Genomic DNA, 19,911 nt, shown 5'->3' with positions numbered 1-19,911 from the left:
AGGCCACTGTTGGAATATTATGTGCAATTCTGGTCTCCTTCCTATCAGAAAGATGTTGTGAAACTTGAAAGGATTCAGAAAACATTATAAAATCATGAGGGGCATGGATAGGATAAATAGACAAAGTCTTTTCCCTAGGTTGGGGGGGGGGGGGGGGGGGGGGGGAGAACGGGGGTGGAGTTCTGAACTACAGGACATAGGTTTAGGGTGAGAGGAGAAAGATTGACAAGGTACCTAAAAGGCAACTTTTTCACACAGAGGGTGGTATGTGTATGGAATAAGCTGCCAGAGTAGTGGTGGAGGCTGGTACAATTACAGCACTTAAGAGGCATCTGGAAGAGTATATGAATAGGAAGGGCTGAGGGATATGGGCCAAGTGCTGTTGCTGTCAATTCATTAGATTTTCTTTTGTACTGAGACTAGGTTTTCTTTGAAATGGGAAGCTCTCCTTCTGAAGTTATAGAGAGAGGTGACTCAAAGTTTGGTAGAAGATTTGTAGCTCGGGTGCTCGTTGTTGTGGTTCTGTTCGCCAAGCTGGGAATTTGTCTTGCAAACGTTTCGTCCCCTGTCTAGGTGACATCCTCAGTGCTTGGGAGCCTCCTGTGAAGCGCTTCTGTGCTGTTTCCTCCAGCATTTATAGTGGCCTGTCTCTGCCGCTTCCGGTTGTCAGTTCCAGCTGTCCGCTGTAGTGGCCGGTATATTGGGTCCAGGTCGATGTGTTTGTTGATAGAGTCTGTGGATGAGTGCCATGCCTCTAGGAATTCCCTGGCTGTTCTCTGTTTGGCTTCCCCTATAATGGTAGTGTTGTCCCAGTCGAATTCATGTTGCTTGTCGTCTGTGTGCGTGGCTACTAAGGATAGCTGGTCGTGTCGTTTCGTGGCTAGTTGGTGTTAGTGTATACGGATCGTTAACTGTCTTCCTGTTTGTCCGATGTAGTGTTTTGTGCAGTCCTTGCATGGGATTTTGTACACTACATTGGTTTTGCTCATGTTGGGTATCGGGTCCTTTGTTCTTGTGAGTTGTTGTCTGAGCGTGGCTGTTGGTTTGTGTGCTGTTATGAGTCCTAGTGGTCGCAGTAGTCTGGCTGTCAGTTCAGAAATGCTCCTGATGTATGGTAGTGTGGCTAGTCCTTTGGGTTGCAGCATGTCCTCGTTCCGTTGTCTCTCCCTTAGGCATCTGTTGATGAAACTGCGAGGGTATCCGTTTTTGGCGAATACTTTGTATAGGTGTTCCTCTTCCTCTTTTTGTAGTTCTGGTGTGCTGCAGTGTGTTGTGGCCCTTTTGAATAGTGTCCTGATGCAACTTTGTTTGTCTGTGTTGGGGTGGTTGCTTTCATAGTTTAGGACTTGGTCTGTGTGTGTGGCTTTCCTGTATACCTTTGTGGTGAATTCTCCGTTCGGTGTTCTCTGTACCATCACGTCTAGGAATGGGAGTTGGTTGTCCTTTTCTTCCTCTCTAGTGAATCGGATTCCTGTGAGTGTGGTGTTGATGATCTGGTGTGTGTTCTAGAGGTGACTATTCAGGAGTCAGCATTTGCAGATATGTTCAATACAGAGCCAGCATTTTAACAGTACTAACCCAATGGTAAAAGATGTGCTGAATCACTCACCTATTTCATCTGCATCCTCGTTCTTGTGTTCATCCTCACTGCTTTCCTCGGCAGCAGCATTATCTGATCTTCCTTCCATCTGTGTAAACAGAGGAGGATCACTATTTCAGCATTCTTTAACAATATTTACAAATCCACATTTCACAAGACCATTCACTCCTCAAGCCCAATCCACAATTTAATTCTATCCTAGATGATCTGCATCTTATCTCTATTCTTGAACCTTCAATAGCCTGTAACAGTCTCCCTTTTAAATTTTCAATTACTCATGCCCCTCACCGCAATTGCAGCTTAGGGAGGAAGAATCCTATATTTCCAATGGAAATAACCTCCAAAGTAAAGGTTACAAATATACTCATCGTTAGGTGACTACGCTGACTTTGTGCGACATTTCAGATAGGTATTGGACTCGGTCCTGGGCTTTCCAATAACAGCTGATCCACTGGGATCTATTATTACCACAAGGGCAACGTGAGATTTAAAAATACTCATTCATGGCACACAGGCATCGCTGACTGCGTCCAGCATTTATTGCCTGTCCCTAGTTGCCTTCTTGAATTGTTGCAGTCCATCTGCTATAGGTAAAGCCACAATGTCGTTACAGATGGAGTTTTAGGAATTTGACCCAGTGATAGTGAAGGAATGGCAATGTATTTCCAAGTTGGGATGGTAAATGACTTGGAGGGGAACCTGTGATTGCTCCAATCTTATCCTAGCTTGCTGATTTGATCAGCATTAAGATTCTGTCACACCTGTGTGCCTCCCAGTAGCATTTACATTCTGACTGGTGATAACTTTCTGTTGTGCACAGGTTTTTTACATTTTCCTGTTTAGTGTAAACATACTTGTATCATCGAGCACAGAGCTCCTGAATGCAAGCCAATGGCCAAAGACTCTGCTACAGGGCAGAAAAAACCCAACAAGCAACAGTTGGACACTTACCTTGAATTTCAGACGAACATTTAGAGCACAGCAGTTAATGTGAAAAATAAACAACCTTTGTGAAAAATGAAGCAAGACAGACAAAACAACTGGGAAGTGTATTACCTTCGAGTCGTCTTGGCCTGGCCCCCTTACTCTCTTCATAACCTCTGCAATTCTCTGTTGATTACAGGAAAGTACTCACTAGTGAGAACATCAGGTATTTTACAAAACGCTCAAACTCATTGTCATGGATCAGAGATAGAAGAATCCAACGGCTTTCAGACAGTAACACTGATATGTCAACTGGACATGATCCTGCTGATGGAAACCAAGTTATTTCTTTCTCATACCTAATTCAGTGATCCCAAAGAAACAGTCACCTCAGATTTAAAAGGCATATCTCAGACACACGAGCAGGGAAGTCCAGAGTCAGCAAGTAAAAGGAAGTTATTTAATTGTTCGCATTGAACTCATCACTATACTGAAATGTCTTCAAACCAACAAGTCAGGATTCACCATAGAATTATGGAGCACAACGTCAGGCCATTCAGCCCATCAGGCTGACACTGTTAGAGCTATCCTATGTTTTGATAGAGCTAAGCTGTTGATCCACTGAATGCATGATAGCCCAAATGTGGATTCAAAACTTCAATAGATCAGCCTTGATCTTACTGAAGGGTGGAGCAGGTTAGAGGTGTTGAATGGCCCACCCCTCTTTACTCATATTATAACAGCTCTATTCCAGGATATATTAAAAGCTAAAACTTAGAATTTTGGCTTCAATTTAAAGGTAGAGATTCATAATTTTCAGTCTGAGATTTCCTGGCTATATACACTTCCATACAAATCTTGAACTTGTGATCCAGCTGAGAAGCTTCTGGAAGCAAGAGTGCCTTGATGTTGCTATAGGAATAATTGCTGAGGATGGAGCTAGGCTAAAAAAAAAACTGGTTGGTTTTGGTTTTAAAGAAGATTAGCAAGACAAAAGAAGGGTGAATGTGCAGACTTCCAAAACCTGGCCCACTGTATTTCACCAAATAACTTAGTTTAGTAAGCTTACAAAAGAAAATTCTAGAGAACTGGGTAGGGCCAGTTAACTCTGTACAGAAGGGTCCAACTACAGAACACATGCCGAGGGAATGTCTACACGAGTCTCAGTGTACCATAGTCAGCAATGCTTATATAGTGACCAGAAGATCACGTGGTAGGGTCTTACCTTAGACCTTTGCTATGACCCTTACAGCCAGACTCAGAATAAAAACTAAATCTCTCGAGTATGGGCATGTTTAGAAAAACTTTCCAGAGTCAAACTCACAGTTTGAAAAAGGATTAAGCTTGGAAAGTTGAGTTTAAGGTACATATTTATATTGTTATTCGGTTTACTTGCTCCTCACTATCGCTTGCAATTTTTGTGTTGAAGTTTGCATCATACAGATGCTTCTACTGCTCGATTTTGATGCTGGAGTTTTGCCGCTTATTTTCTTCCCCTGTTCTTTCAGGGATTTTATTGCTGAAATTATTATGGAGTACCATGTCAGATCTGCCCAAATTTCTCATACCTGGGATCTGGGATCGCAACACTAGCCTGCACCCAAAACATCTCAAGGATCAGCCACTGTACCATTGCAGTTTATCTCCTGCCCGCCTTTGGTTCTGCTCCAAGCCACCCAAACGCTCTCTCTCAGCCCAATGAAATTAACCCTTTTCCAAGTGCTAGCTTTTACTGTACATTGTTCCTAATGCTGCTCCATTACAAATGTAAACCATCAAGACAATGATCACTTTTAGTAAAAAAAATGGTGCTAGAAAAGCACAGCCGGTCAGGCAGCACCCGAGGAGCATAGGCGCCTCATCAGGAATGTGGGGGGAAAGGGGCTGATAAATGGGAGAGGGGTGTGGGGCTGCGGGGGAGGTAGCTAGGAATGCAATGATCAAGATGGAGTTGGGGGGCTAATGGTGATACGTCAGTGTGGAGTGGAGGGTGGTGCAGATATGTGGGAGGGAAGATAGACAAGTAGGACAGGACAAGAGGGTGGTGCAGAGTTGGATCTGGGATTGTGTGTGTGTGTGTGTGTGTGTGTGTGTGTGTGTGTGTGTGTGTGGTGACAAACCTGATAAAATCCACATTGGTTCCATGTGGTTGGATGATCCCAAGGTGGAAGATGCGGCGTTCTTCCTCCAGGTGTCGGGTGGGTGGAACTTGGTGGTGGAGGCAGCCCAGGACCTGCATGCCCTTGGCAGCGTGACAGGGGGAGTTGAAGCGCTCGGCAGTGGGGTTGCTTAGTGTATGTCCTAGAGATCTTCTCTGAAATTTTCTGCAAGTTGGCATCCTCTCTCACCACTGTAGAGGAGACCACATCGAGAGCAACAGACAAGGTAGATGGTGTTGGAGGTGCAAGGGGGGGGGGGGGGGGGGGGGGGGGAAGGGAAGCGTGGGCTCCAGTTTTACATTTCTTGTGGTGGCAGGGGAAGGTGCCAGAAGTAAAGTGTGGGTTGGTGGGGAGCATGAACCTAACAAGGGAGTCACGGAGGGAATGGCCTCTGCACAGCGCAGATAGGGGTGGGAGGGGAAATATATCTCTGGCGGTGGGGTCTGTTTCCTCATCTACCCAGCCCCAACCTCATCCCAGATCCAACCTCCAACTAGGCAACATCCTCTGGAACAGTCCTATCTGTCCATCTTCCTTCCCACCTATCCACCCCACTCTCCCCTCCGACCTTTAACCTTCATCCCCACCTTTATCTATCTATCACATTCTCAACAACCTTCCCTGAAACCCCAACCCCGTCCCATTTATCTCTAAGCCCCCTCCACATTCTTGATGAAGAGCTTATGCTTGAAACATCAATTCTCCCGCTCTTCAGATGCTGCCTGACCTGCTGCGCTTTTCCAGCACCACACTTTTTGACTCTGATCTCAAGCATCTGCAGTCCTCACTTTCTCCTAAAATGATAAATTTTAGCCAAGTGTTGCCCACAAACACAGGGAGACACAACAGGAGCTGCTTCAGAGACTCTACCTTAGTAATTTAGTTGAGAATCTGACTGGAATAATGATCAATCTAGGGCATAACACGACAGATAGAAACACTGCATGCCTTCCCAACACCCACAGTGTGTCTTTACCTTGTTCTTTCCTGATGCTTTACAATAACCTACATTTCAAAACTCAAGCTACATCCTTTCCAATTGTCCTAGTATTATTCTACTCCTATTCCTTGGGCTTCTGGATTTCTTGTACAATGGCTCATAGCCCTTCAATTACCCACGTCAATTAAAAACACACCTGCTTCCTCTTCTCCCGTTCCTGCTCATTCTGCTGGGTGATCCGTTCCCGCTCCAGCCTCTGCCGATTAGCTTCTTCCAAAGCTTTTGCTTCTGCCTCTTCTCTCTGAAAGACAGACTCCTTGTTGACAGAATAAAGATCACCTCTCAGCACAGCATCACACCGCTGCAATTTCTCAGCCATCTTCTCACCAACACAGATTTTTGTACCATTTAAATTTATGGGATCATCAAAAGATTTTAAAAAGTGGTCTTTAAACAAAACACTTGACGGGATAAAATGCCACTTGGTAAAATACACCTGTTCTGTGGATATGAATTCTCCATTGAAGATCCTTTGATTTACAATAGAACGCAAGTTGCAAACAACTTATTCCATAGCAGTTATCCCAGACAGGACTGTTCTGACAAGTAGGGAATGTAGCGTAGCAATCAGTAATGATAATTTCAGGTTAATTAAAATCATTCAAACATACTGCTCAGTCATGGTTTGACATCAAAACAAACCATGAAGTACAGATTGCCCTAATTTCAATGTTTTAACCCAGGAAACATTCTCAACCAGTTAACAGGAGAGAACAAAGCACCATGTGCCAGGCCATTGTTGGCGTTCCATCACCACCACCTTCGCAGGAAATAGGTGAGAATTTCCTGAAATATATTGATCTCTTAATCTGGAAGATTGTGATTATGCCCAATGAACCAATGTTGAGAAATTCTGCCTTATCTCAAGCTACAGACTGATGCTTATTCTATTCACAGTCCAGGGTGCTGCAAGGTAAATCATTCATGTTGTGTACTTGATACTGTGATGGTTTTTGTTCATTCACAGGACATAAGCGTTGCTGGCCAGGCCAGCATTTATTCCCCTTCCCTATTTGGCCTTGAGAAGGTGATGGTGAACTGCTTTCTTAAACCGCTCTAGGTCCATATGCAGTAGGTTGACCCATAATCCCTTTAGGAGGGAATTCCAGGACTTTGATCCAACAACAGTGAAGGAATGGCTATATATTTCCAAGTAAGGATGATGAGTGGCTTGGAGGTGAACTTGTAGATAGTGGCATCCCCATATATCTGCTACCTTTGTCCTTCTAAATGGAAGTGGTTGCGTGTTTGGAAGGTGTTACTGAAGGACCTTTGGTGAATTTCTACAGTATATCTTGTAGATACACACTGCTGCTCCTGAGCATTGGTGGTGGAGGAGTGGATATTTGTGGATGTGGTGCCAATAAAGTGGGCTTCTTTGTCCTGGATGGTGTCAAGCTTCTAGAGTGTTGTTGGAGCTGCCCCCATCCATGTGTATTCCATCACACTCCTGACTTGTGTCTTGTAGGTGGTGGACAGGTGATGTCAGTTGTTGCAGTATTCCTAGCCTCTGATCTGCTCTTGTAGCAACTGTGTTTATGCAGCAATCCCAGTTGAGTTTGTGGTCAATGGTAACACCCTAGTGTGTTTATAGTTGGGATTCAGAGATGGTAACACCATTGAATGTCATGGGACAGTTGTTAGATTATCTTTTACTGGTGATGGTCAGAGCCTGGCATTTGCATGACATAAATGTTACTTGCCACTTGTCAGCCCAAGCCTGGATCGTGTTGTACTCAATATCTCTTTCAAAGAGCTGGTGCAAGACAGTGGGCTGAATGGCCATTTTCTGAACTGTAAGATTCCAGGAAACGCTTAAATGTTTACAACCCATTTGATACTCATATTGTAAATTGCATCTGAAAAATATAGACCTAGCATTTGGTGAACATCTGCCATATGTACTGATGTAAAATAATCTTTCAATTTAAAAAGACAAATAAAAGGCAAGCATTTCCCTTTTCTCCAGGCAAGCAAAGGATCAAAGGAATTACAATCAGCTGTCAGAGCATTGAACAAATGTCCTCAGAGTGGGCCTATTTACAAAAATATCATGTTGCCTCTAGGAAGCAGCAGCAGCATGATGTGCTGTGTATTGTGGTATAAAATGTGCACTGTTTAAAACAACAGTGATAAAAAACAATGAGAATCTGTTCTTTATTCAATAAACTGATCTGAAAACATACCTATGTGTTCTAAAGAACAGAAAATGAGTCTGGGTAAAAATTATAACGTCACAAAAATTATATAGTCAATCTACTGAAGTATTATTATTCTTAAATGAAAAAGGACAAGCAGACCCACTTTCAAAAGAGCCCCTCTACATAGCCAGTACTGTTACAACAGAAAACCAGCGCTATCTTTATAATTAGGGTACAAAGAAAAGAGTTTTGATGTACAGTGGTGCTTTACCAGTTCTCCAAGCTTTAATCAGACATTGGAGAACATACCCACAAAAAGCTAAACTTCACAGCTGATATTGTGTGAACTCTGACCTGGAGCTGCAGAGCCAAGAGACGCTCTCTCTCTTCTTCCTCTCTACAAATCCTTTCCTCTTCAGCTTTTCTTTGATTTTGCTCTTCTATCAGTTTTCTCTCCTCTTGTAGCAGATAGGCTTCTGTTTCCCTGAGAGCCCTCTCTTCAGCTTCTCTCTTCTTTTGCTCTTCTTTTCTGACCCTTCAAAAAAAAAAGCACAATCTCCTCTGTAGTGAGTTTTAATTCCACCAGAATTCCACCTTTGCCCAAATTCAGATTGGAACTCAAAAATCATTCCTCATAATTCAAAGAAAATACAACTCAGGTGACTGCCATTCAGCCAATCGCCTTGTAATAATGTTAGCTTTTCAACCATAATCAGACACTTTCATCTACCCTGTAAAATACCCTTGAAAGGAATCATAATAGCCATTTTAGCTAAATGAGGTAGATTTAATAAAGGATATCAGACTAAAAGATCCCCTAGGAAACAGTGACCAGTCAAATTTGGCTTAAAGGGGAGAAACTTAAGTCAGAAACAAAAGCATTTAACTACCGGTAATTACTGCAATGAGAGCAGAATTGATTGGACTAGGAAAGGGGTTTAGCGCAAAGATGGCTTAAGAAACGGCAGATGTTTAAGCAAACAGTTCATGGATTACAGTAAAGATATATTCCAGTGAGGGAAAAGAAAATATTATGGTTAACCAGGCAAGGTAGGAATAGAATCAAAATAAACAAAAGTAGTGGCAAAGCCTGGTGGTAAACCAGGGGATTGGGCAAGTTGTACAAATCAAGAAAAGTGACCCAAGTAATAATAGAGGAATAAAAGCAAATTACTGCGGATGCTGGAATCTGAAACCAAGAGAGAAAATGCTGGACAATCTCAGCAGATCTGACAGCATCAGTAAGGAGAGAAAAGAGCTGACCCTTTGTCAAAGGGTCAGTTAGACTCAAAACGTCAGCTCTTTTCTCTCCTTATAGATGCTGCCAGACCTGCTGAGATTATCCAGCATTTTCTCTTTTGGTTAATAATAGAGGAAGATGCAAACTTTGACAGTAAACTTGCAAGTGGAGACATATAGCATGGAAACAATCTCTTCAGTCCAACTTGTCCATGCCGACCAAATGTCAAGATGAATAGCTGGAGATTTAAATATATAAAAAGTCAGAAGCCAAAATGAACACAGACCCTTAGAGAATGAGGCTGGGGAAATAATAATGGAGAATCACAAAACAGCAGGGGAGTTGAATAAACACATGGTATTAGTCTTCACAGTAGAAGAAATAAATAGCATTCCACAATTATGAAATAATCAAAGGATAAAAGGAGAGGAAATAAATACAATAGAGAACACAAGTTTTAGGGAAAACAATGGGTTTAAAGCTTGATACAGTCCCTGGACTGGAGGGGATGCATCCCAGAGTATTAAAAGGAACTAAGTAACGACAGGGATAGTGGATGAACTGGTAGTTATCTTCCAAGAATCCTTAGATGCTGGAAAAGTCCGAGAGGATTGGTAACTACTTACCAATTTTATTTGAAAAGGGAAGGAAACAATAAGCCAATGAGTTTAACATTTGTTATTGGGAACATGTGAGGGTATATTATAAAGGATGCAATAGCAGAGTGTTTAGAAATACATGATCAAACAGAGTCAGCAATACTTCATGAAGGGGATATCATGCTTGGCAAATTTATTAGAATACTTTGAGGTAGCAGCAAGCAGGACAGATAAAGGGGAAGCAGTGGATGTAATATATTTTGATTTTCAGAGGGCATTTGAAAGGGTACAACAAATATGGCTACTCAATAAGAGCACATGGTTTTGGATATATGAGTTGAGGTAGGGGATTGGCTAACTGATAGACAAAAAGTTGGGATAAAGGAGGCATTTTCAGGATGGACAGTGATAGGGATCAGAGCTAGGGACACAATGATTTACAATATATATGACTTAGATGAGGAAAGTGAATGCCAATTTTGAGAATGACACAAAAATAGATGGGAAGCAAATGATGAGGAAGACAAATTAGGCCTTCCTAATTTGTTCTTGTACCTGCATATCTCACAATCTACTCCTAGGTTATCCCCTTTTTTTGGGGAAAAATGGAAGGACATAGTAACAAGAATATTAGCAAGAAGTGCCCTGATGATAAAACTGCGGGTGGTGTACATAAAAGAAAGGCTATAATACTCGAAGAGAAGCTAGATTTAATAAAACTTTGAGCATTAAGAGAGAAAACGTGATATAGCTCACTTACTAGGAGTCTACCATACACACCATTACAGGCAACACGGAAAAGATTTAAAACAAACTATATTGCTGCAACAAGTCTGAGTGCCAGCAAAGCAGAGAGGTCACGGCCAAAGGAACTTGAGGAAATGGACAGGCTTCTAAGAGTTTGAATAAACATCAAACAAAAAAAGGGATCTGGGACAACCTCTCACCATAAAAGTGAAAGCCTTTACAATTGTGAAGATTTAAAAAATAAAGCTCAAAATCCCGCAGATGCACCTGCTTTAGGGGTAGCAGTGGGTGGTTTACTGGTTTTAAGAACCGTTATGCATTCCATAATGTAAAGTTAATTTGTAGCTACACCTTATATCAAATCTTCAATCTGGAGGAGACACATTTATACTGGAAGCAGATGCCAGCAAGAACCTACATTTGTAAGAATGAAGCACACGCTCCAGGTGGGAAAGGATCATCAGACTGTGCTGCTGGGCACCAATGCCACTGGAGACTAAAAGCTTCAGACTGTGGTGCTGTACCACTCTGCCAATCCCCAAGCTTTGAAGAGTTACCTTAAGTCTGTTGTGGTTCTGTTCACCAAGCTGGGAATTTGTCTTGCAAACGTTTCGTCCCCTGTCTAGGTGACATCCTCAGTGCTTGGGAGCCTCCTGTGAAGCGCTTCTGTGCTGTTTCCTCCGGCATTTATAGTGGCCTGTCTCTGCCGCTTCCGGTTGTCAGTTCCAGCTGTCCACTGTAGTGGCCGGTATATTGGGTCCAGGTCGATGTGTTTGTTGATAGAGTCTGTGGATGAGTGCCATGCCTCTAGGAATTCCCTGGCTGTTCTCTGTTTGGCTTGCCCTATAATGGTAGTGTTGTCCTGGACACATCGACCTGGACCCAATATACCAGCCACTACAGCAGACAGCTCGAACTGACAACCGGAAGCGGCAGAGACAGGCCACTATAAATGCCGGAGGAAACAGCACTGAAGCGCTTCACAGGAGGCTCCCAAGCACCGAGGATGTCACCTAGACAGGGGACGAAACGTTTGCAAGACAAATTCCCAGCTTGGTGAACAGAACCACAACAACGAGCACCCCAGCTACAAATCTTCTCCCAAACTTTGAAGTTATCTTAAGTCTACTCCAGCTCAAGCAAAAAAGATTGGGTGATTGGGCAAATGTTTTCTGACTTTATTGTTGATGTTTTGGAAGATTTTTTTTTAGTGAGTATTGCAGGCAAAAAGGAATTTGGATTTCAAAGTGCTCCTCATCCTGGATAATGCACCAAGCCATCCTGGCACCACTGGTGAACTTTCTGAAAACATCAAAGTGCTAGTTCTACCTCCAAACATAACCCCTCTCATTCAACCCATAGACCAGGGTGCAATATCAGCTTTTAAAGTTTATTATTTAAGACACACATGCAAGAGTCTGACTGCAGCTACTGACAGGGATAATAAGGACAGTGTTCTTCAATTGTGGAAGAGCTTTAACATCGAGAATGCTATTGACATTACTGTGGAGCCTTGGGGGATGTCAGTAAGGACTGCCTGCACACAGTCAGCAGCTTCTCCCCGATTTTTAAACAAAATTTTAAAGGATGTGAGCCGTCAGAGGAGCTCCCAAAGATCAGAACACATTGTGCTGGCCTTGCAAAGCAGGTTGGCTTTGAAGAAGTGGAAAGTGAGGATATTTAAGGACTGTTTGAGTTCCACTGTGAAGACTTCTCTACAGCTGATCTATAATAGCTTTTTGTTGAGGGGGAAGTGGAAGCTGGAGATGAAAAAGTAGTCGTCCAGGAGGCAGCACCACGAGGGCTTTCCACCTCTCTTTGGTCTTCTATCCTCAGGGAAACTGAGAGACAGTTGCAGTTCTTAGAGGACAATGATTACAATGCAGAACGCAGCAGGGTAGCAGTTCATTTATTAGGATATCATCTGGCATCTTATGAACAGCTTCTTCAAGACAGAAGAAAATGGGCAAAGCAGGAAAGACTGGATGCTTTTTATAAGCAACCCTCAAGAAACCATCAGAAGACAATCAACCATAATCATCCACTTCTGCACCTGAAAGGTGGTGACGATGATGAGCCTCTGTCCCTGTATTAACAGTATTTTTTCAAAGTAATGTGTTAAATTCAGTTTGTTTCGTTAATAAATATGATTTAAACCTTCATTCAGGCCATGATTTACTTTGTGTTAGGCTTTTGGGTGATTTTTGAGTGTTTGTGAATGATATTTTGTGCTGGTCTTGCCCTTAACTCACTTTCCCCATAGGCCCCATTATTTATAATCAAGCAAGGTTTCACTGGAATGTAGCTATAAGGAAGACGGCCTGTACTGGCACTGGAAGCAGTCCAAAGAAGGTTCATTATGTTGTTATAAGGAATAGAGGGTCTGTCTCTATGTGATGACAGGTTGAGTAGGTGAGGCCTGTACTCATCGGAATAAAGAAGAATGAGAGGCAACATTATTATGGGCGGCACGGTGGCACAGCAGTTAGCACTGCTGCCTCACAGCGCCAGAGATCCGGGTTCAATTCCCACCTCAGGCCACTGTCTGTGTGGAGTTTGCACATTCTCCCCGTGTCTGCGTGGGTTTCCTCCGGGTGCTCCGGTTTCACCCCCACAGTCCAAAAATGTGCAGGTTAGGTGAATTGGCCATGCTAAATTGCCCGTAGTGTTAGGTGCAGGAGTAAATGTAGGGGAATGGGTCTGGGTGGCTGCGCTTCGGCGGGTCGGTGTGGACTTGTTGGGTCGAAGGGCCCAATTCCACACTAAATAATCTAGTAAAAATTATTGAAGGATAGTAGCTTTTCACAAGACTTCACAGAGTAGAGGAGAAAAGGTTATTTCCCCTGGTGGGACAACCTAGGATCAGACATCATCAACTCAGAATAAGGGGTCACCCATTGAAGACAGAGGAGGACTTTCTTCTCTCAGAAGGTAGTGAGTCTGTGGAATTCTTGGTCATTAAGTATTTTGAATTAAATTGAATTTATTGTCACGTGTACCGAGGCACAGTGAAAAGCTTTGTCTTGTGAGCGATACAGGCAGATCAGAGTTAGGTTGCATACATAAGCAAATAATAGATAACCAGTGGCAAAAACACAGGGACAGGTGAATGTTCAGAGTTTGAGAGTCCATTCAATATTCTAACAACAGTGGGGTAGAAACTGTTACGAAATCAGCTGGTACATGTGTTCAGGCTTCTGTATCTTCTCCCCGATGGTAAAGGTTGTAGAAAAACAGGGTGGGATAGATCTTTGAGATTTAAGGCAGAGACAGATTTTTCATCAGTAAGAAGATCGAGGGTTATGGGGAAAAGGCAGGAAAGTGAAGTTGAGGATGAACAGTTTAACCGTGCTCGTCTTGAATGATGTGGACTCCACAGGCTGAGTGCAGTCTTATCAAGCATTCAACATTCTAAGCAAAAGGCTTATGATGAAAGGTGCGCATTAGATATAATTTGGGAATTGGATTTCAACATAAGAGCAGATAGATATGGGTCAGTTCTGTGAAGGTGACTTTCTAAAAATGGTCACAATGTCATTTGGAACAGTGACCTAAGTGCATCAATCCTAACAAATCAGGTGACTGCAGTCAAGTATCTCGCAGGAACATACACTGTTGTGTTTATGACAGATAATGTAAACACACCAAGACCATCAGTTTAATTTCAGAGTTAGATGACTGAGGGTCTGAGCTCAGAGAAACCAGGAGTTTGGTTCAGAAAGAAGTTTGAGTTTTCTTCTAGCAAGATAATTAATGGTTAATTCAGGGTAGTTTGTGATGCATCCCAGCCTGGACATTTAGATTAAAATTCATGTTGTTAGAACTGAAAAAAGTTTGGGCTATCAGAACAGGATTAGGCAGTGGATTTGGAAAAGAATCATACAATTGCCTTTGTAATCCAAGGAAATGAAATGGGAATATTCAGTTAGTTTAAGAACTCAGTTGACGTAGGAGTGATGTTTCTCTGGAATTGAGTATCTGTAAAACGATAGCGTTGGCAACAAACAGTCTCAAAATTTGTTTTGTTATCTGTGTTTTGGTCTTTTTAACTATGGTGTATACGAAGCTTCAATATTCATCTTTTCTATAATAAACTCATGCTCTACTATGAAAGAATGCCTGCAGCCTCACGTGAATATGCTTCACTGACTGACCACCACAGCAACCAACTACAAACTTAAACTTACAATCTGTCAAGACAAATTTCATTCTAGGATCTGACTTGTCCAGTATTTCAATCAGCTGGAATCAAAACTTATTCATAATGAATCACCAGCCATCCACCAGTTTTCCAGGGAATTTGATATGACAGAAAAGATACTGATCTCTCTAGGTATACAAATCTAAAATGAAAATTATGGGAACAGTTCGAGTTGGTTGAATGCATGGCTTGAATCTGGAACAGTGTGCCACTACAGGACAGATAGAAATGTTTGTGGTATTGAATCATACACCCTACTCACCTCTCAGCTTCTTGTAACTGAAGTCTCTCCTGCTCCTCACGCTCCTTCTGTTCACGAGCTAGACGTCTGTTCTCAGCCAAGATTCTCGCAGCTTCCTCAGCAGATGTGGTCCCTGCAACAGCATCAATAGCAAGTTAAAGCATTAACAGCAAGTGAACAATTGATAGCAAGTGAAGTCTAAGTGGTCAGCAATTTCGGTTCTATGTTGAACACTTGGAAAGCCATACAGCATTTGTGAAGGCTGCTCACAAATGGTTCCTTTAAATGACCCTACATATGCAAGGCCTGCTCTGACCTCCACCCCCACCATGAATTGAAATAAAGAAATAAACAAGCTGCGACAAAGAAAATTTAGAAGGATCACTGACTGCAGCAAACACTGAGGATGCTTAAGGCATTTTACACAACGAACAATAAAAAATTCTTCCCTTCAAGGTTAAGGCCTGCTTCAATATGCTTCTGTTTTAAAGCTTAGCCATTCTACAAATTAGAAAATGTGACTTTGCTACAGTGAAGTTCAGTGCTGGGAGATGTAAAGACCGTGTTTTTGTATTTTTCTTGTAGTTCCAACTATAGGACGTAGAAAAGTACAGCACTGAACAAGCCCTTCGGCCCACGATGTTGTGCCGTGGATAAATCCTAATGTAAAATAAAATAATCTAACACCCCTCAATTCCCTGCTATCCATGTGCATGTCCAGCAGTCGCTTAAATGTCCCCAATGACTCTGCTTCCACCACCACAGCTGGCAACGCAATCCATGCATTCACAACTCTCTGCGTAAAGAACCTACCTCTGACATCTCCTCTATACCTTTCTTCTAGTATCTTAAAACTATGACCCCTCGTACCAGTCAATCCTGATCTGAGAAAAGTCTCTGTTTATCAACTCCACCCATGCCTCATGACCTTGTATACCTCAATCAGGTCACCTCCCTTCCTCCTTCTCTCCAGAGAGAAAAGTCCAAGCTTATTCATCCTCTCTTCATAAGGCAAGCCCTCCAGTCCAGGCAGCATCATGGTAAACCTTCTTTGCATCCTCTACAAAGCCTCTGTATCTTTCCTATAGTAGGGCGACCAGAACTGAACACAACATTCCAAGTGTGGTCTCACCAGGGACTTGTAAAACTGCAGCAAAACCTCGCGGCTCTTAAACTCAAACTCTTAATAGAAGCCAAAACACCATATACTTTCTTAACAATGCTATCTACTTGGGCTGCAACTTTGGGGGATCTATGCACTTGAACACCAAGATCCCACTGTTCCTCCACACTGCCAAGGATCCTGTCTTTAATCCTATTTTCAGCATTTGGGTTCGACCTTCCAAAATGCATCACTTCGCATTTATCCAGCTTGAACTCCATCTGCCATTTCTCAGCCCAGCTCTGCATCCTGTCTATGTCGCGCTGTAGCCTGCAATAGTCCTCGATACTAATATTCGACACCTCCAACCTTTGTGTCATCGGCAAATTTACTAACCCACTCCTCAACCTCCTCATCCATGTCATTTACAAAAACTACAAAGAGCAGAGGCCCAAGAACAGAACCCTGCGGGATACCACTCAACACTGATCTCCCAGAGAATACTTTCCATCTACAACCACTCTCTGCCTTCTGTCAGCCAACCAATTCTGAATCCAGATAGCCAACTCTGCCGGAATCCCATACCTTCTGACTTTATGAATGAGCCTACGATGGGGAACCCTATTAAATGCCTTGAAGTCCATATACACCACATCCACTGCTCAATCTTTGACCTGTCTTGTCACCTCCTCAAAAGAATTCAATAAGATTTGTGAGGCATAACCTTCCCCTCACAAAGCCATGCTAACTGCCTTTAATCACACTATACCTTTCCAAATAGTCATAAATCCTAACCCTCAGAATTCTTTCCAAAACGTTGCTGACCACAGACATAAGACTGACTGGTCTGTAATTGCCAGGGATTTCCCTAATCCCCTTCTTGAAAAGAGGAACAACATTCACCTCCTTCCAATCCTCCGGTAAGACTCCCATGGAGTGTGAGGAGGCAAAGATCCTCGCCAGTGACTTAGCAACCTCCTTTCTCACTTCCTGGAGCAGCCTCGGATAAACCTGGTCTGGTCCTGGGGACTTATCAATCTTAATGTTTGCCAAAATTTCCAGCACATCAACTTCATCAATCTTGATCTGTTCAAGCCCATATCCCAGCTCCTCAAAGTTCTCATTCACAACAAAGTCCCTTTCCTTAGTGACAACCAAAGCAAGAAACTCATTTAGAGCTTCCCCAATCTGCTCAGACTCTACACACAAGTTCCCTCCACTATCCCTGACCAGCCCTACCTGATCATTCTCTTATTCCTCACATATGAGTAAAATGCCTTTGGGTTCTCCCTAATCCTTCTGACCAAGCCTTTTTCATGCCCCCTCCTGTCTCTCCTCAGTCCATTTCTGAGCTCCTTTCTAGCAAGCCTGTAATCCTCTAAAGCTGCGCTAGATCCTTGCTTCCTCCACCTTACGTAAACTGCCTTCTTCCTTTTGATAAGAAGTTCATCTATTCACGTCATCCAAGTTTCCTTAATCTTACCCCTTCTTACCTGTCTCAGAGGAGCAAATTTGTGTTTAAGGAGCAGTTCTTACGAGTGATGCAGTCTCCACATGGCTGTCGTGTCCTTTCTGTGGAACAACTGCTCCCAATCTATACTTTCCAACTCATACACGATAGAGTCATAACTTCCTTTTTCCCAATTAAATATCTTCCCTTGGTAACTGCTCCTTTCCCTCTCCAAGGCTATGGTAAATGTGAGGCAGTTGCGGTCACTGTCACCAAAATGTTCTCCCACCGCGAGATCTGACACCTGTCCTGGATTGTTGCCGAACACCAAATCCAAAATGGCCTCTCCCTTCATCGGCCTGTCTACATACTGAGTAAGGAAACTCTCCTGAACACACCTGACAAAAACTGCTCCATCCAAACCATATGCACTAAGGAGGTTCCAGCTGATATTGGGAAAGTTGAAGTAACCCATAACAACCACCCTGCTACATCTGCATTTTTCCAAAATCTGCCAGCCTATGAGTTCTTCGATCTCTCTACTGCTTTCGGGGCTCTGTCGAAAACCGCCAATGAGGTGGCTGCTCCCTGCTGTTCCTAATTTCCACCCATACTGACTCAGTAGACAAACCTTCCTCAACAACCTTTGTTTCTGTAGCTGTGGCGCATTCTCTGATTAGCAATGCTACACCCCCTCCTCTTTTTCCACTCTCCCTGTTCTTTTTAAATGGTCTAAACGCTGGAACATCTACCAACCCATCCTGTCCCTGTGAAACCCACGTCTCCGGTGTGGCCACAAAATCATAGCCCCAATTACTGATCCGTGCTCTAAGTTTATCACTCAGACACACTTTAACTAATCCCTTTGTTTCATCACATGAAAAACCTTCCCCATAGATTCACTACATCCTGTCACTGCCCCATCTACAACTACCCCCCCCTCAGATATGTAGCTCTGGCTCCCATCCCCTTGCCAAACTAGATTAAACCCTCCCGGACCACACAAACAAATCTCCCATGCAGGACATTTGTGCCAACTATAGAATGAAATAAGAAAAGAATGGTTTTAAAAACCAAGGATTGCTGCATGGCCTGTGGACAATGACCAGTTATCAACAACAAATAGTTTCTGCCAGTCAACAACCAAATGATTAGGTCTCAGGTAATTGCACAGCTTGGGGCTATGAATGAGAGAGAAGCTATTCAGACTGGCACCAGTAGTTTTCTCTCTGGTCTCTGTAGAAAAAAAGCCACATTAAGTCTGAAGAAAACCAGTCTAGCTTTCCTTTACCAGTTGCTCTAAGTTGTGGCTGGTAATCCACAAATCAGAGAACTTTTAAAAGTTCCCTGTGCCTCTTACAAACCCAGTGAAAGTATCCCCAGAGAAGTATGGCCAAGAAGCACTTCACTTTCTTCTGTGTCACTGGGTCAAAATCCTTGCCTCTCTAACATTGTGCGATAGCCAACAGCACATGGACTGCAGTAGTTCAAGGCGGCAGTTCACCATCCACCTTCTCAAGGTACTGGCCAGCTAGCAGTGCCGATGTCTCACGAATGAATATACACACATAAAAAAACAGGCCTCTGAGCAGTACAAGAATAATCTCAGCAACCCCTGTGAACATGACCACTGAATTATTTTCCCAGTCTATAGCTTGTGCTTTTCAAGTTTAAGGGATTACAGTTTTAATTTGTAGAGTTATATGTTGACAACTCAAAGGTTTACTTGTAGGGACAGATCAATTACTTGTGCTAATTAATAGTTTTTAAGTACAGAAACTTGATACGTGCTGTCAACCTGCATAAGAAAGTCCAGTATATTGGGGAATCTTTGCATATTTCTAAAAAATCTTTAGCTTCTATGATGACTCCAGGGAAAGTGGGACTTCATTTCCAGCATACTAACAGTTTAAGTTAGCATAGTTCGAGTGGAGTACAAACAGCTGACAAGTATACTCTCAAAATTCAAACATTTATACCAGCCTCAATGAAAATAGCACAGGTATTTGGAATGCTGTGTAGTCTCATTTTACATTCTTAGAAAACCGCTACATTTCATAACCATATGTATTTGTGAGAAGACAGGCTGTAGTGCATTCATTCAGTTTGTGAATGCTTGAATTGGCTTTGCAATTTATAATTGCTATTAAGGGGGGTTTGCAGATTTTCCACATCAGATCAGGAATAAAAGTCTCCCTTCAGATGGCTGCCAGTGAATTGAGCTTAGAATTCCTCAGGTCAGTTCTGTGTGCCCGTGAATTTGGCATTGGAATTTCTAACCTCACAAAGATAGCGTGACAAATGGAATAACTCTGCTACTTTCCTCGGTTTAGGAGCAAAGCTCAATACAGCAGCAGTGGATAAGGTAAGTTTTATGCACTGAAAGTTGATCACTGTGGAAAGATTGTTTATTCAATTAATACCGAATATCTTCAAACCAACAAGGACAAGAAAAAGGTTCCAATAAGTGAACAAAAAAAGGGCACATGAAAAGTATGAGAGATTTC

At 42.7% G+C, this 19,911-nt stretch overlaps 1 protein-coding gene across 7 annotated transcripts in view; it reads right to left on the bottom strand.

Moving 5' to 3' along the window:
* Nucleotides 1-19,911, bottom strand: part of map7d3 (MAP7 domain containing 3) — a 123,296-nt gene that overhangs the window by 6,964 nt on the left and 96,421 nt on the right. For all 7 annotated transcript variants that reach the window (XM_072595644.1, XM_072595639.1, XM_072595642.1 and 4 more), the window contains 5 exons: nt 14,874-14,985; nt 8,179-8,359; nt 5,820-5,924; nt 2,657-2,710; nt 1,610-1,688 (listed from right to left, as the gene is read on the bottom strand). In XM_072595644.1, coding sequence (XP_072451745.1) covers nt 1,610-1,688; nt 2,657-2,710; nt 5,820-5,924; nt 8,179-8,359; nt 14,874-14,985 — 531 coding nt within the window. The remainder of the gene's footprint in view (nt 1-1,609; nt 1,689-2,656; nt 2,711-5,819; nt 5,925-8,178; nt 8,360-14,873; nt 14,986-19,911) is intronic.

The sequence above is a fragment of the Chiloscyllium punctatum genome, chromosome 25, assembly GCF_047496795.1.
Source record: "Chiloscyllium punctatum isolate Juve2018m chromosome 25, sChiPun1.3, whole genome shotgun sequence".
Classification (NCBI taxonomy): Eukaryota; Metazoa; Chordata; class Chondrichthyes; order Orectolobiformes; family Hemiscylliidae; genus Chiloscyllium; species Chiloscyllium punctatum.
This window is presented reverse-complemented; position numbering and strand designations above follow the sequence as displayed.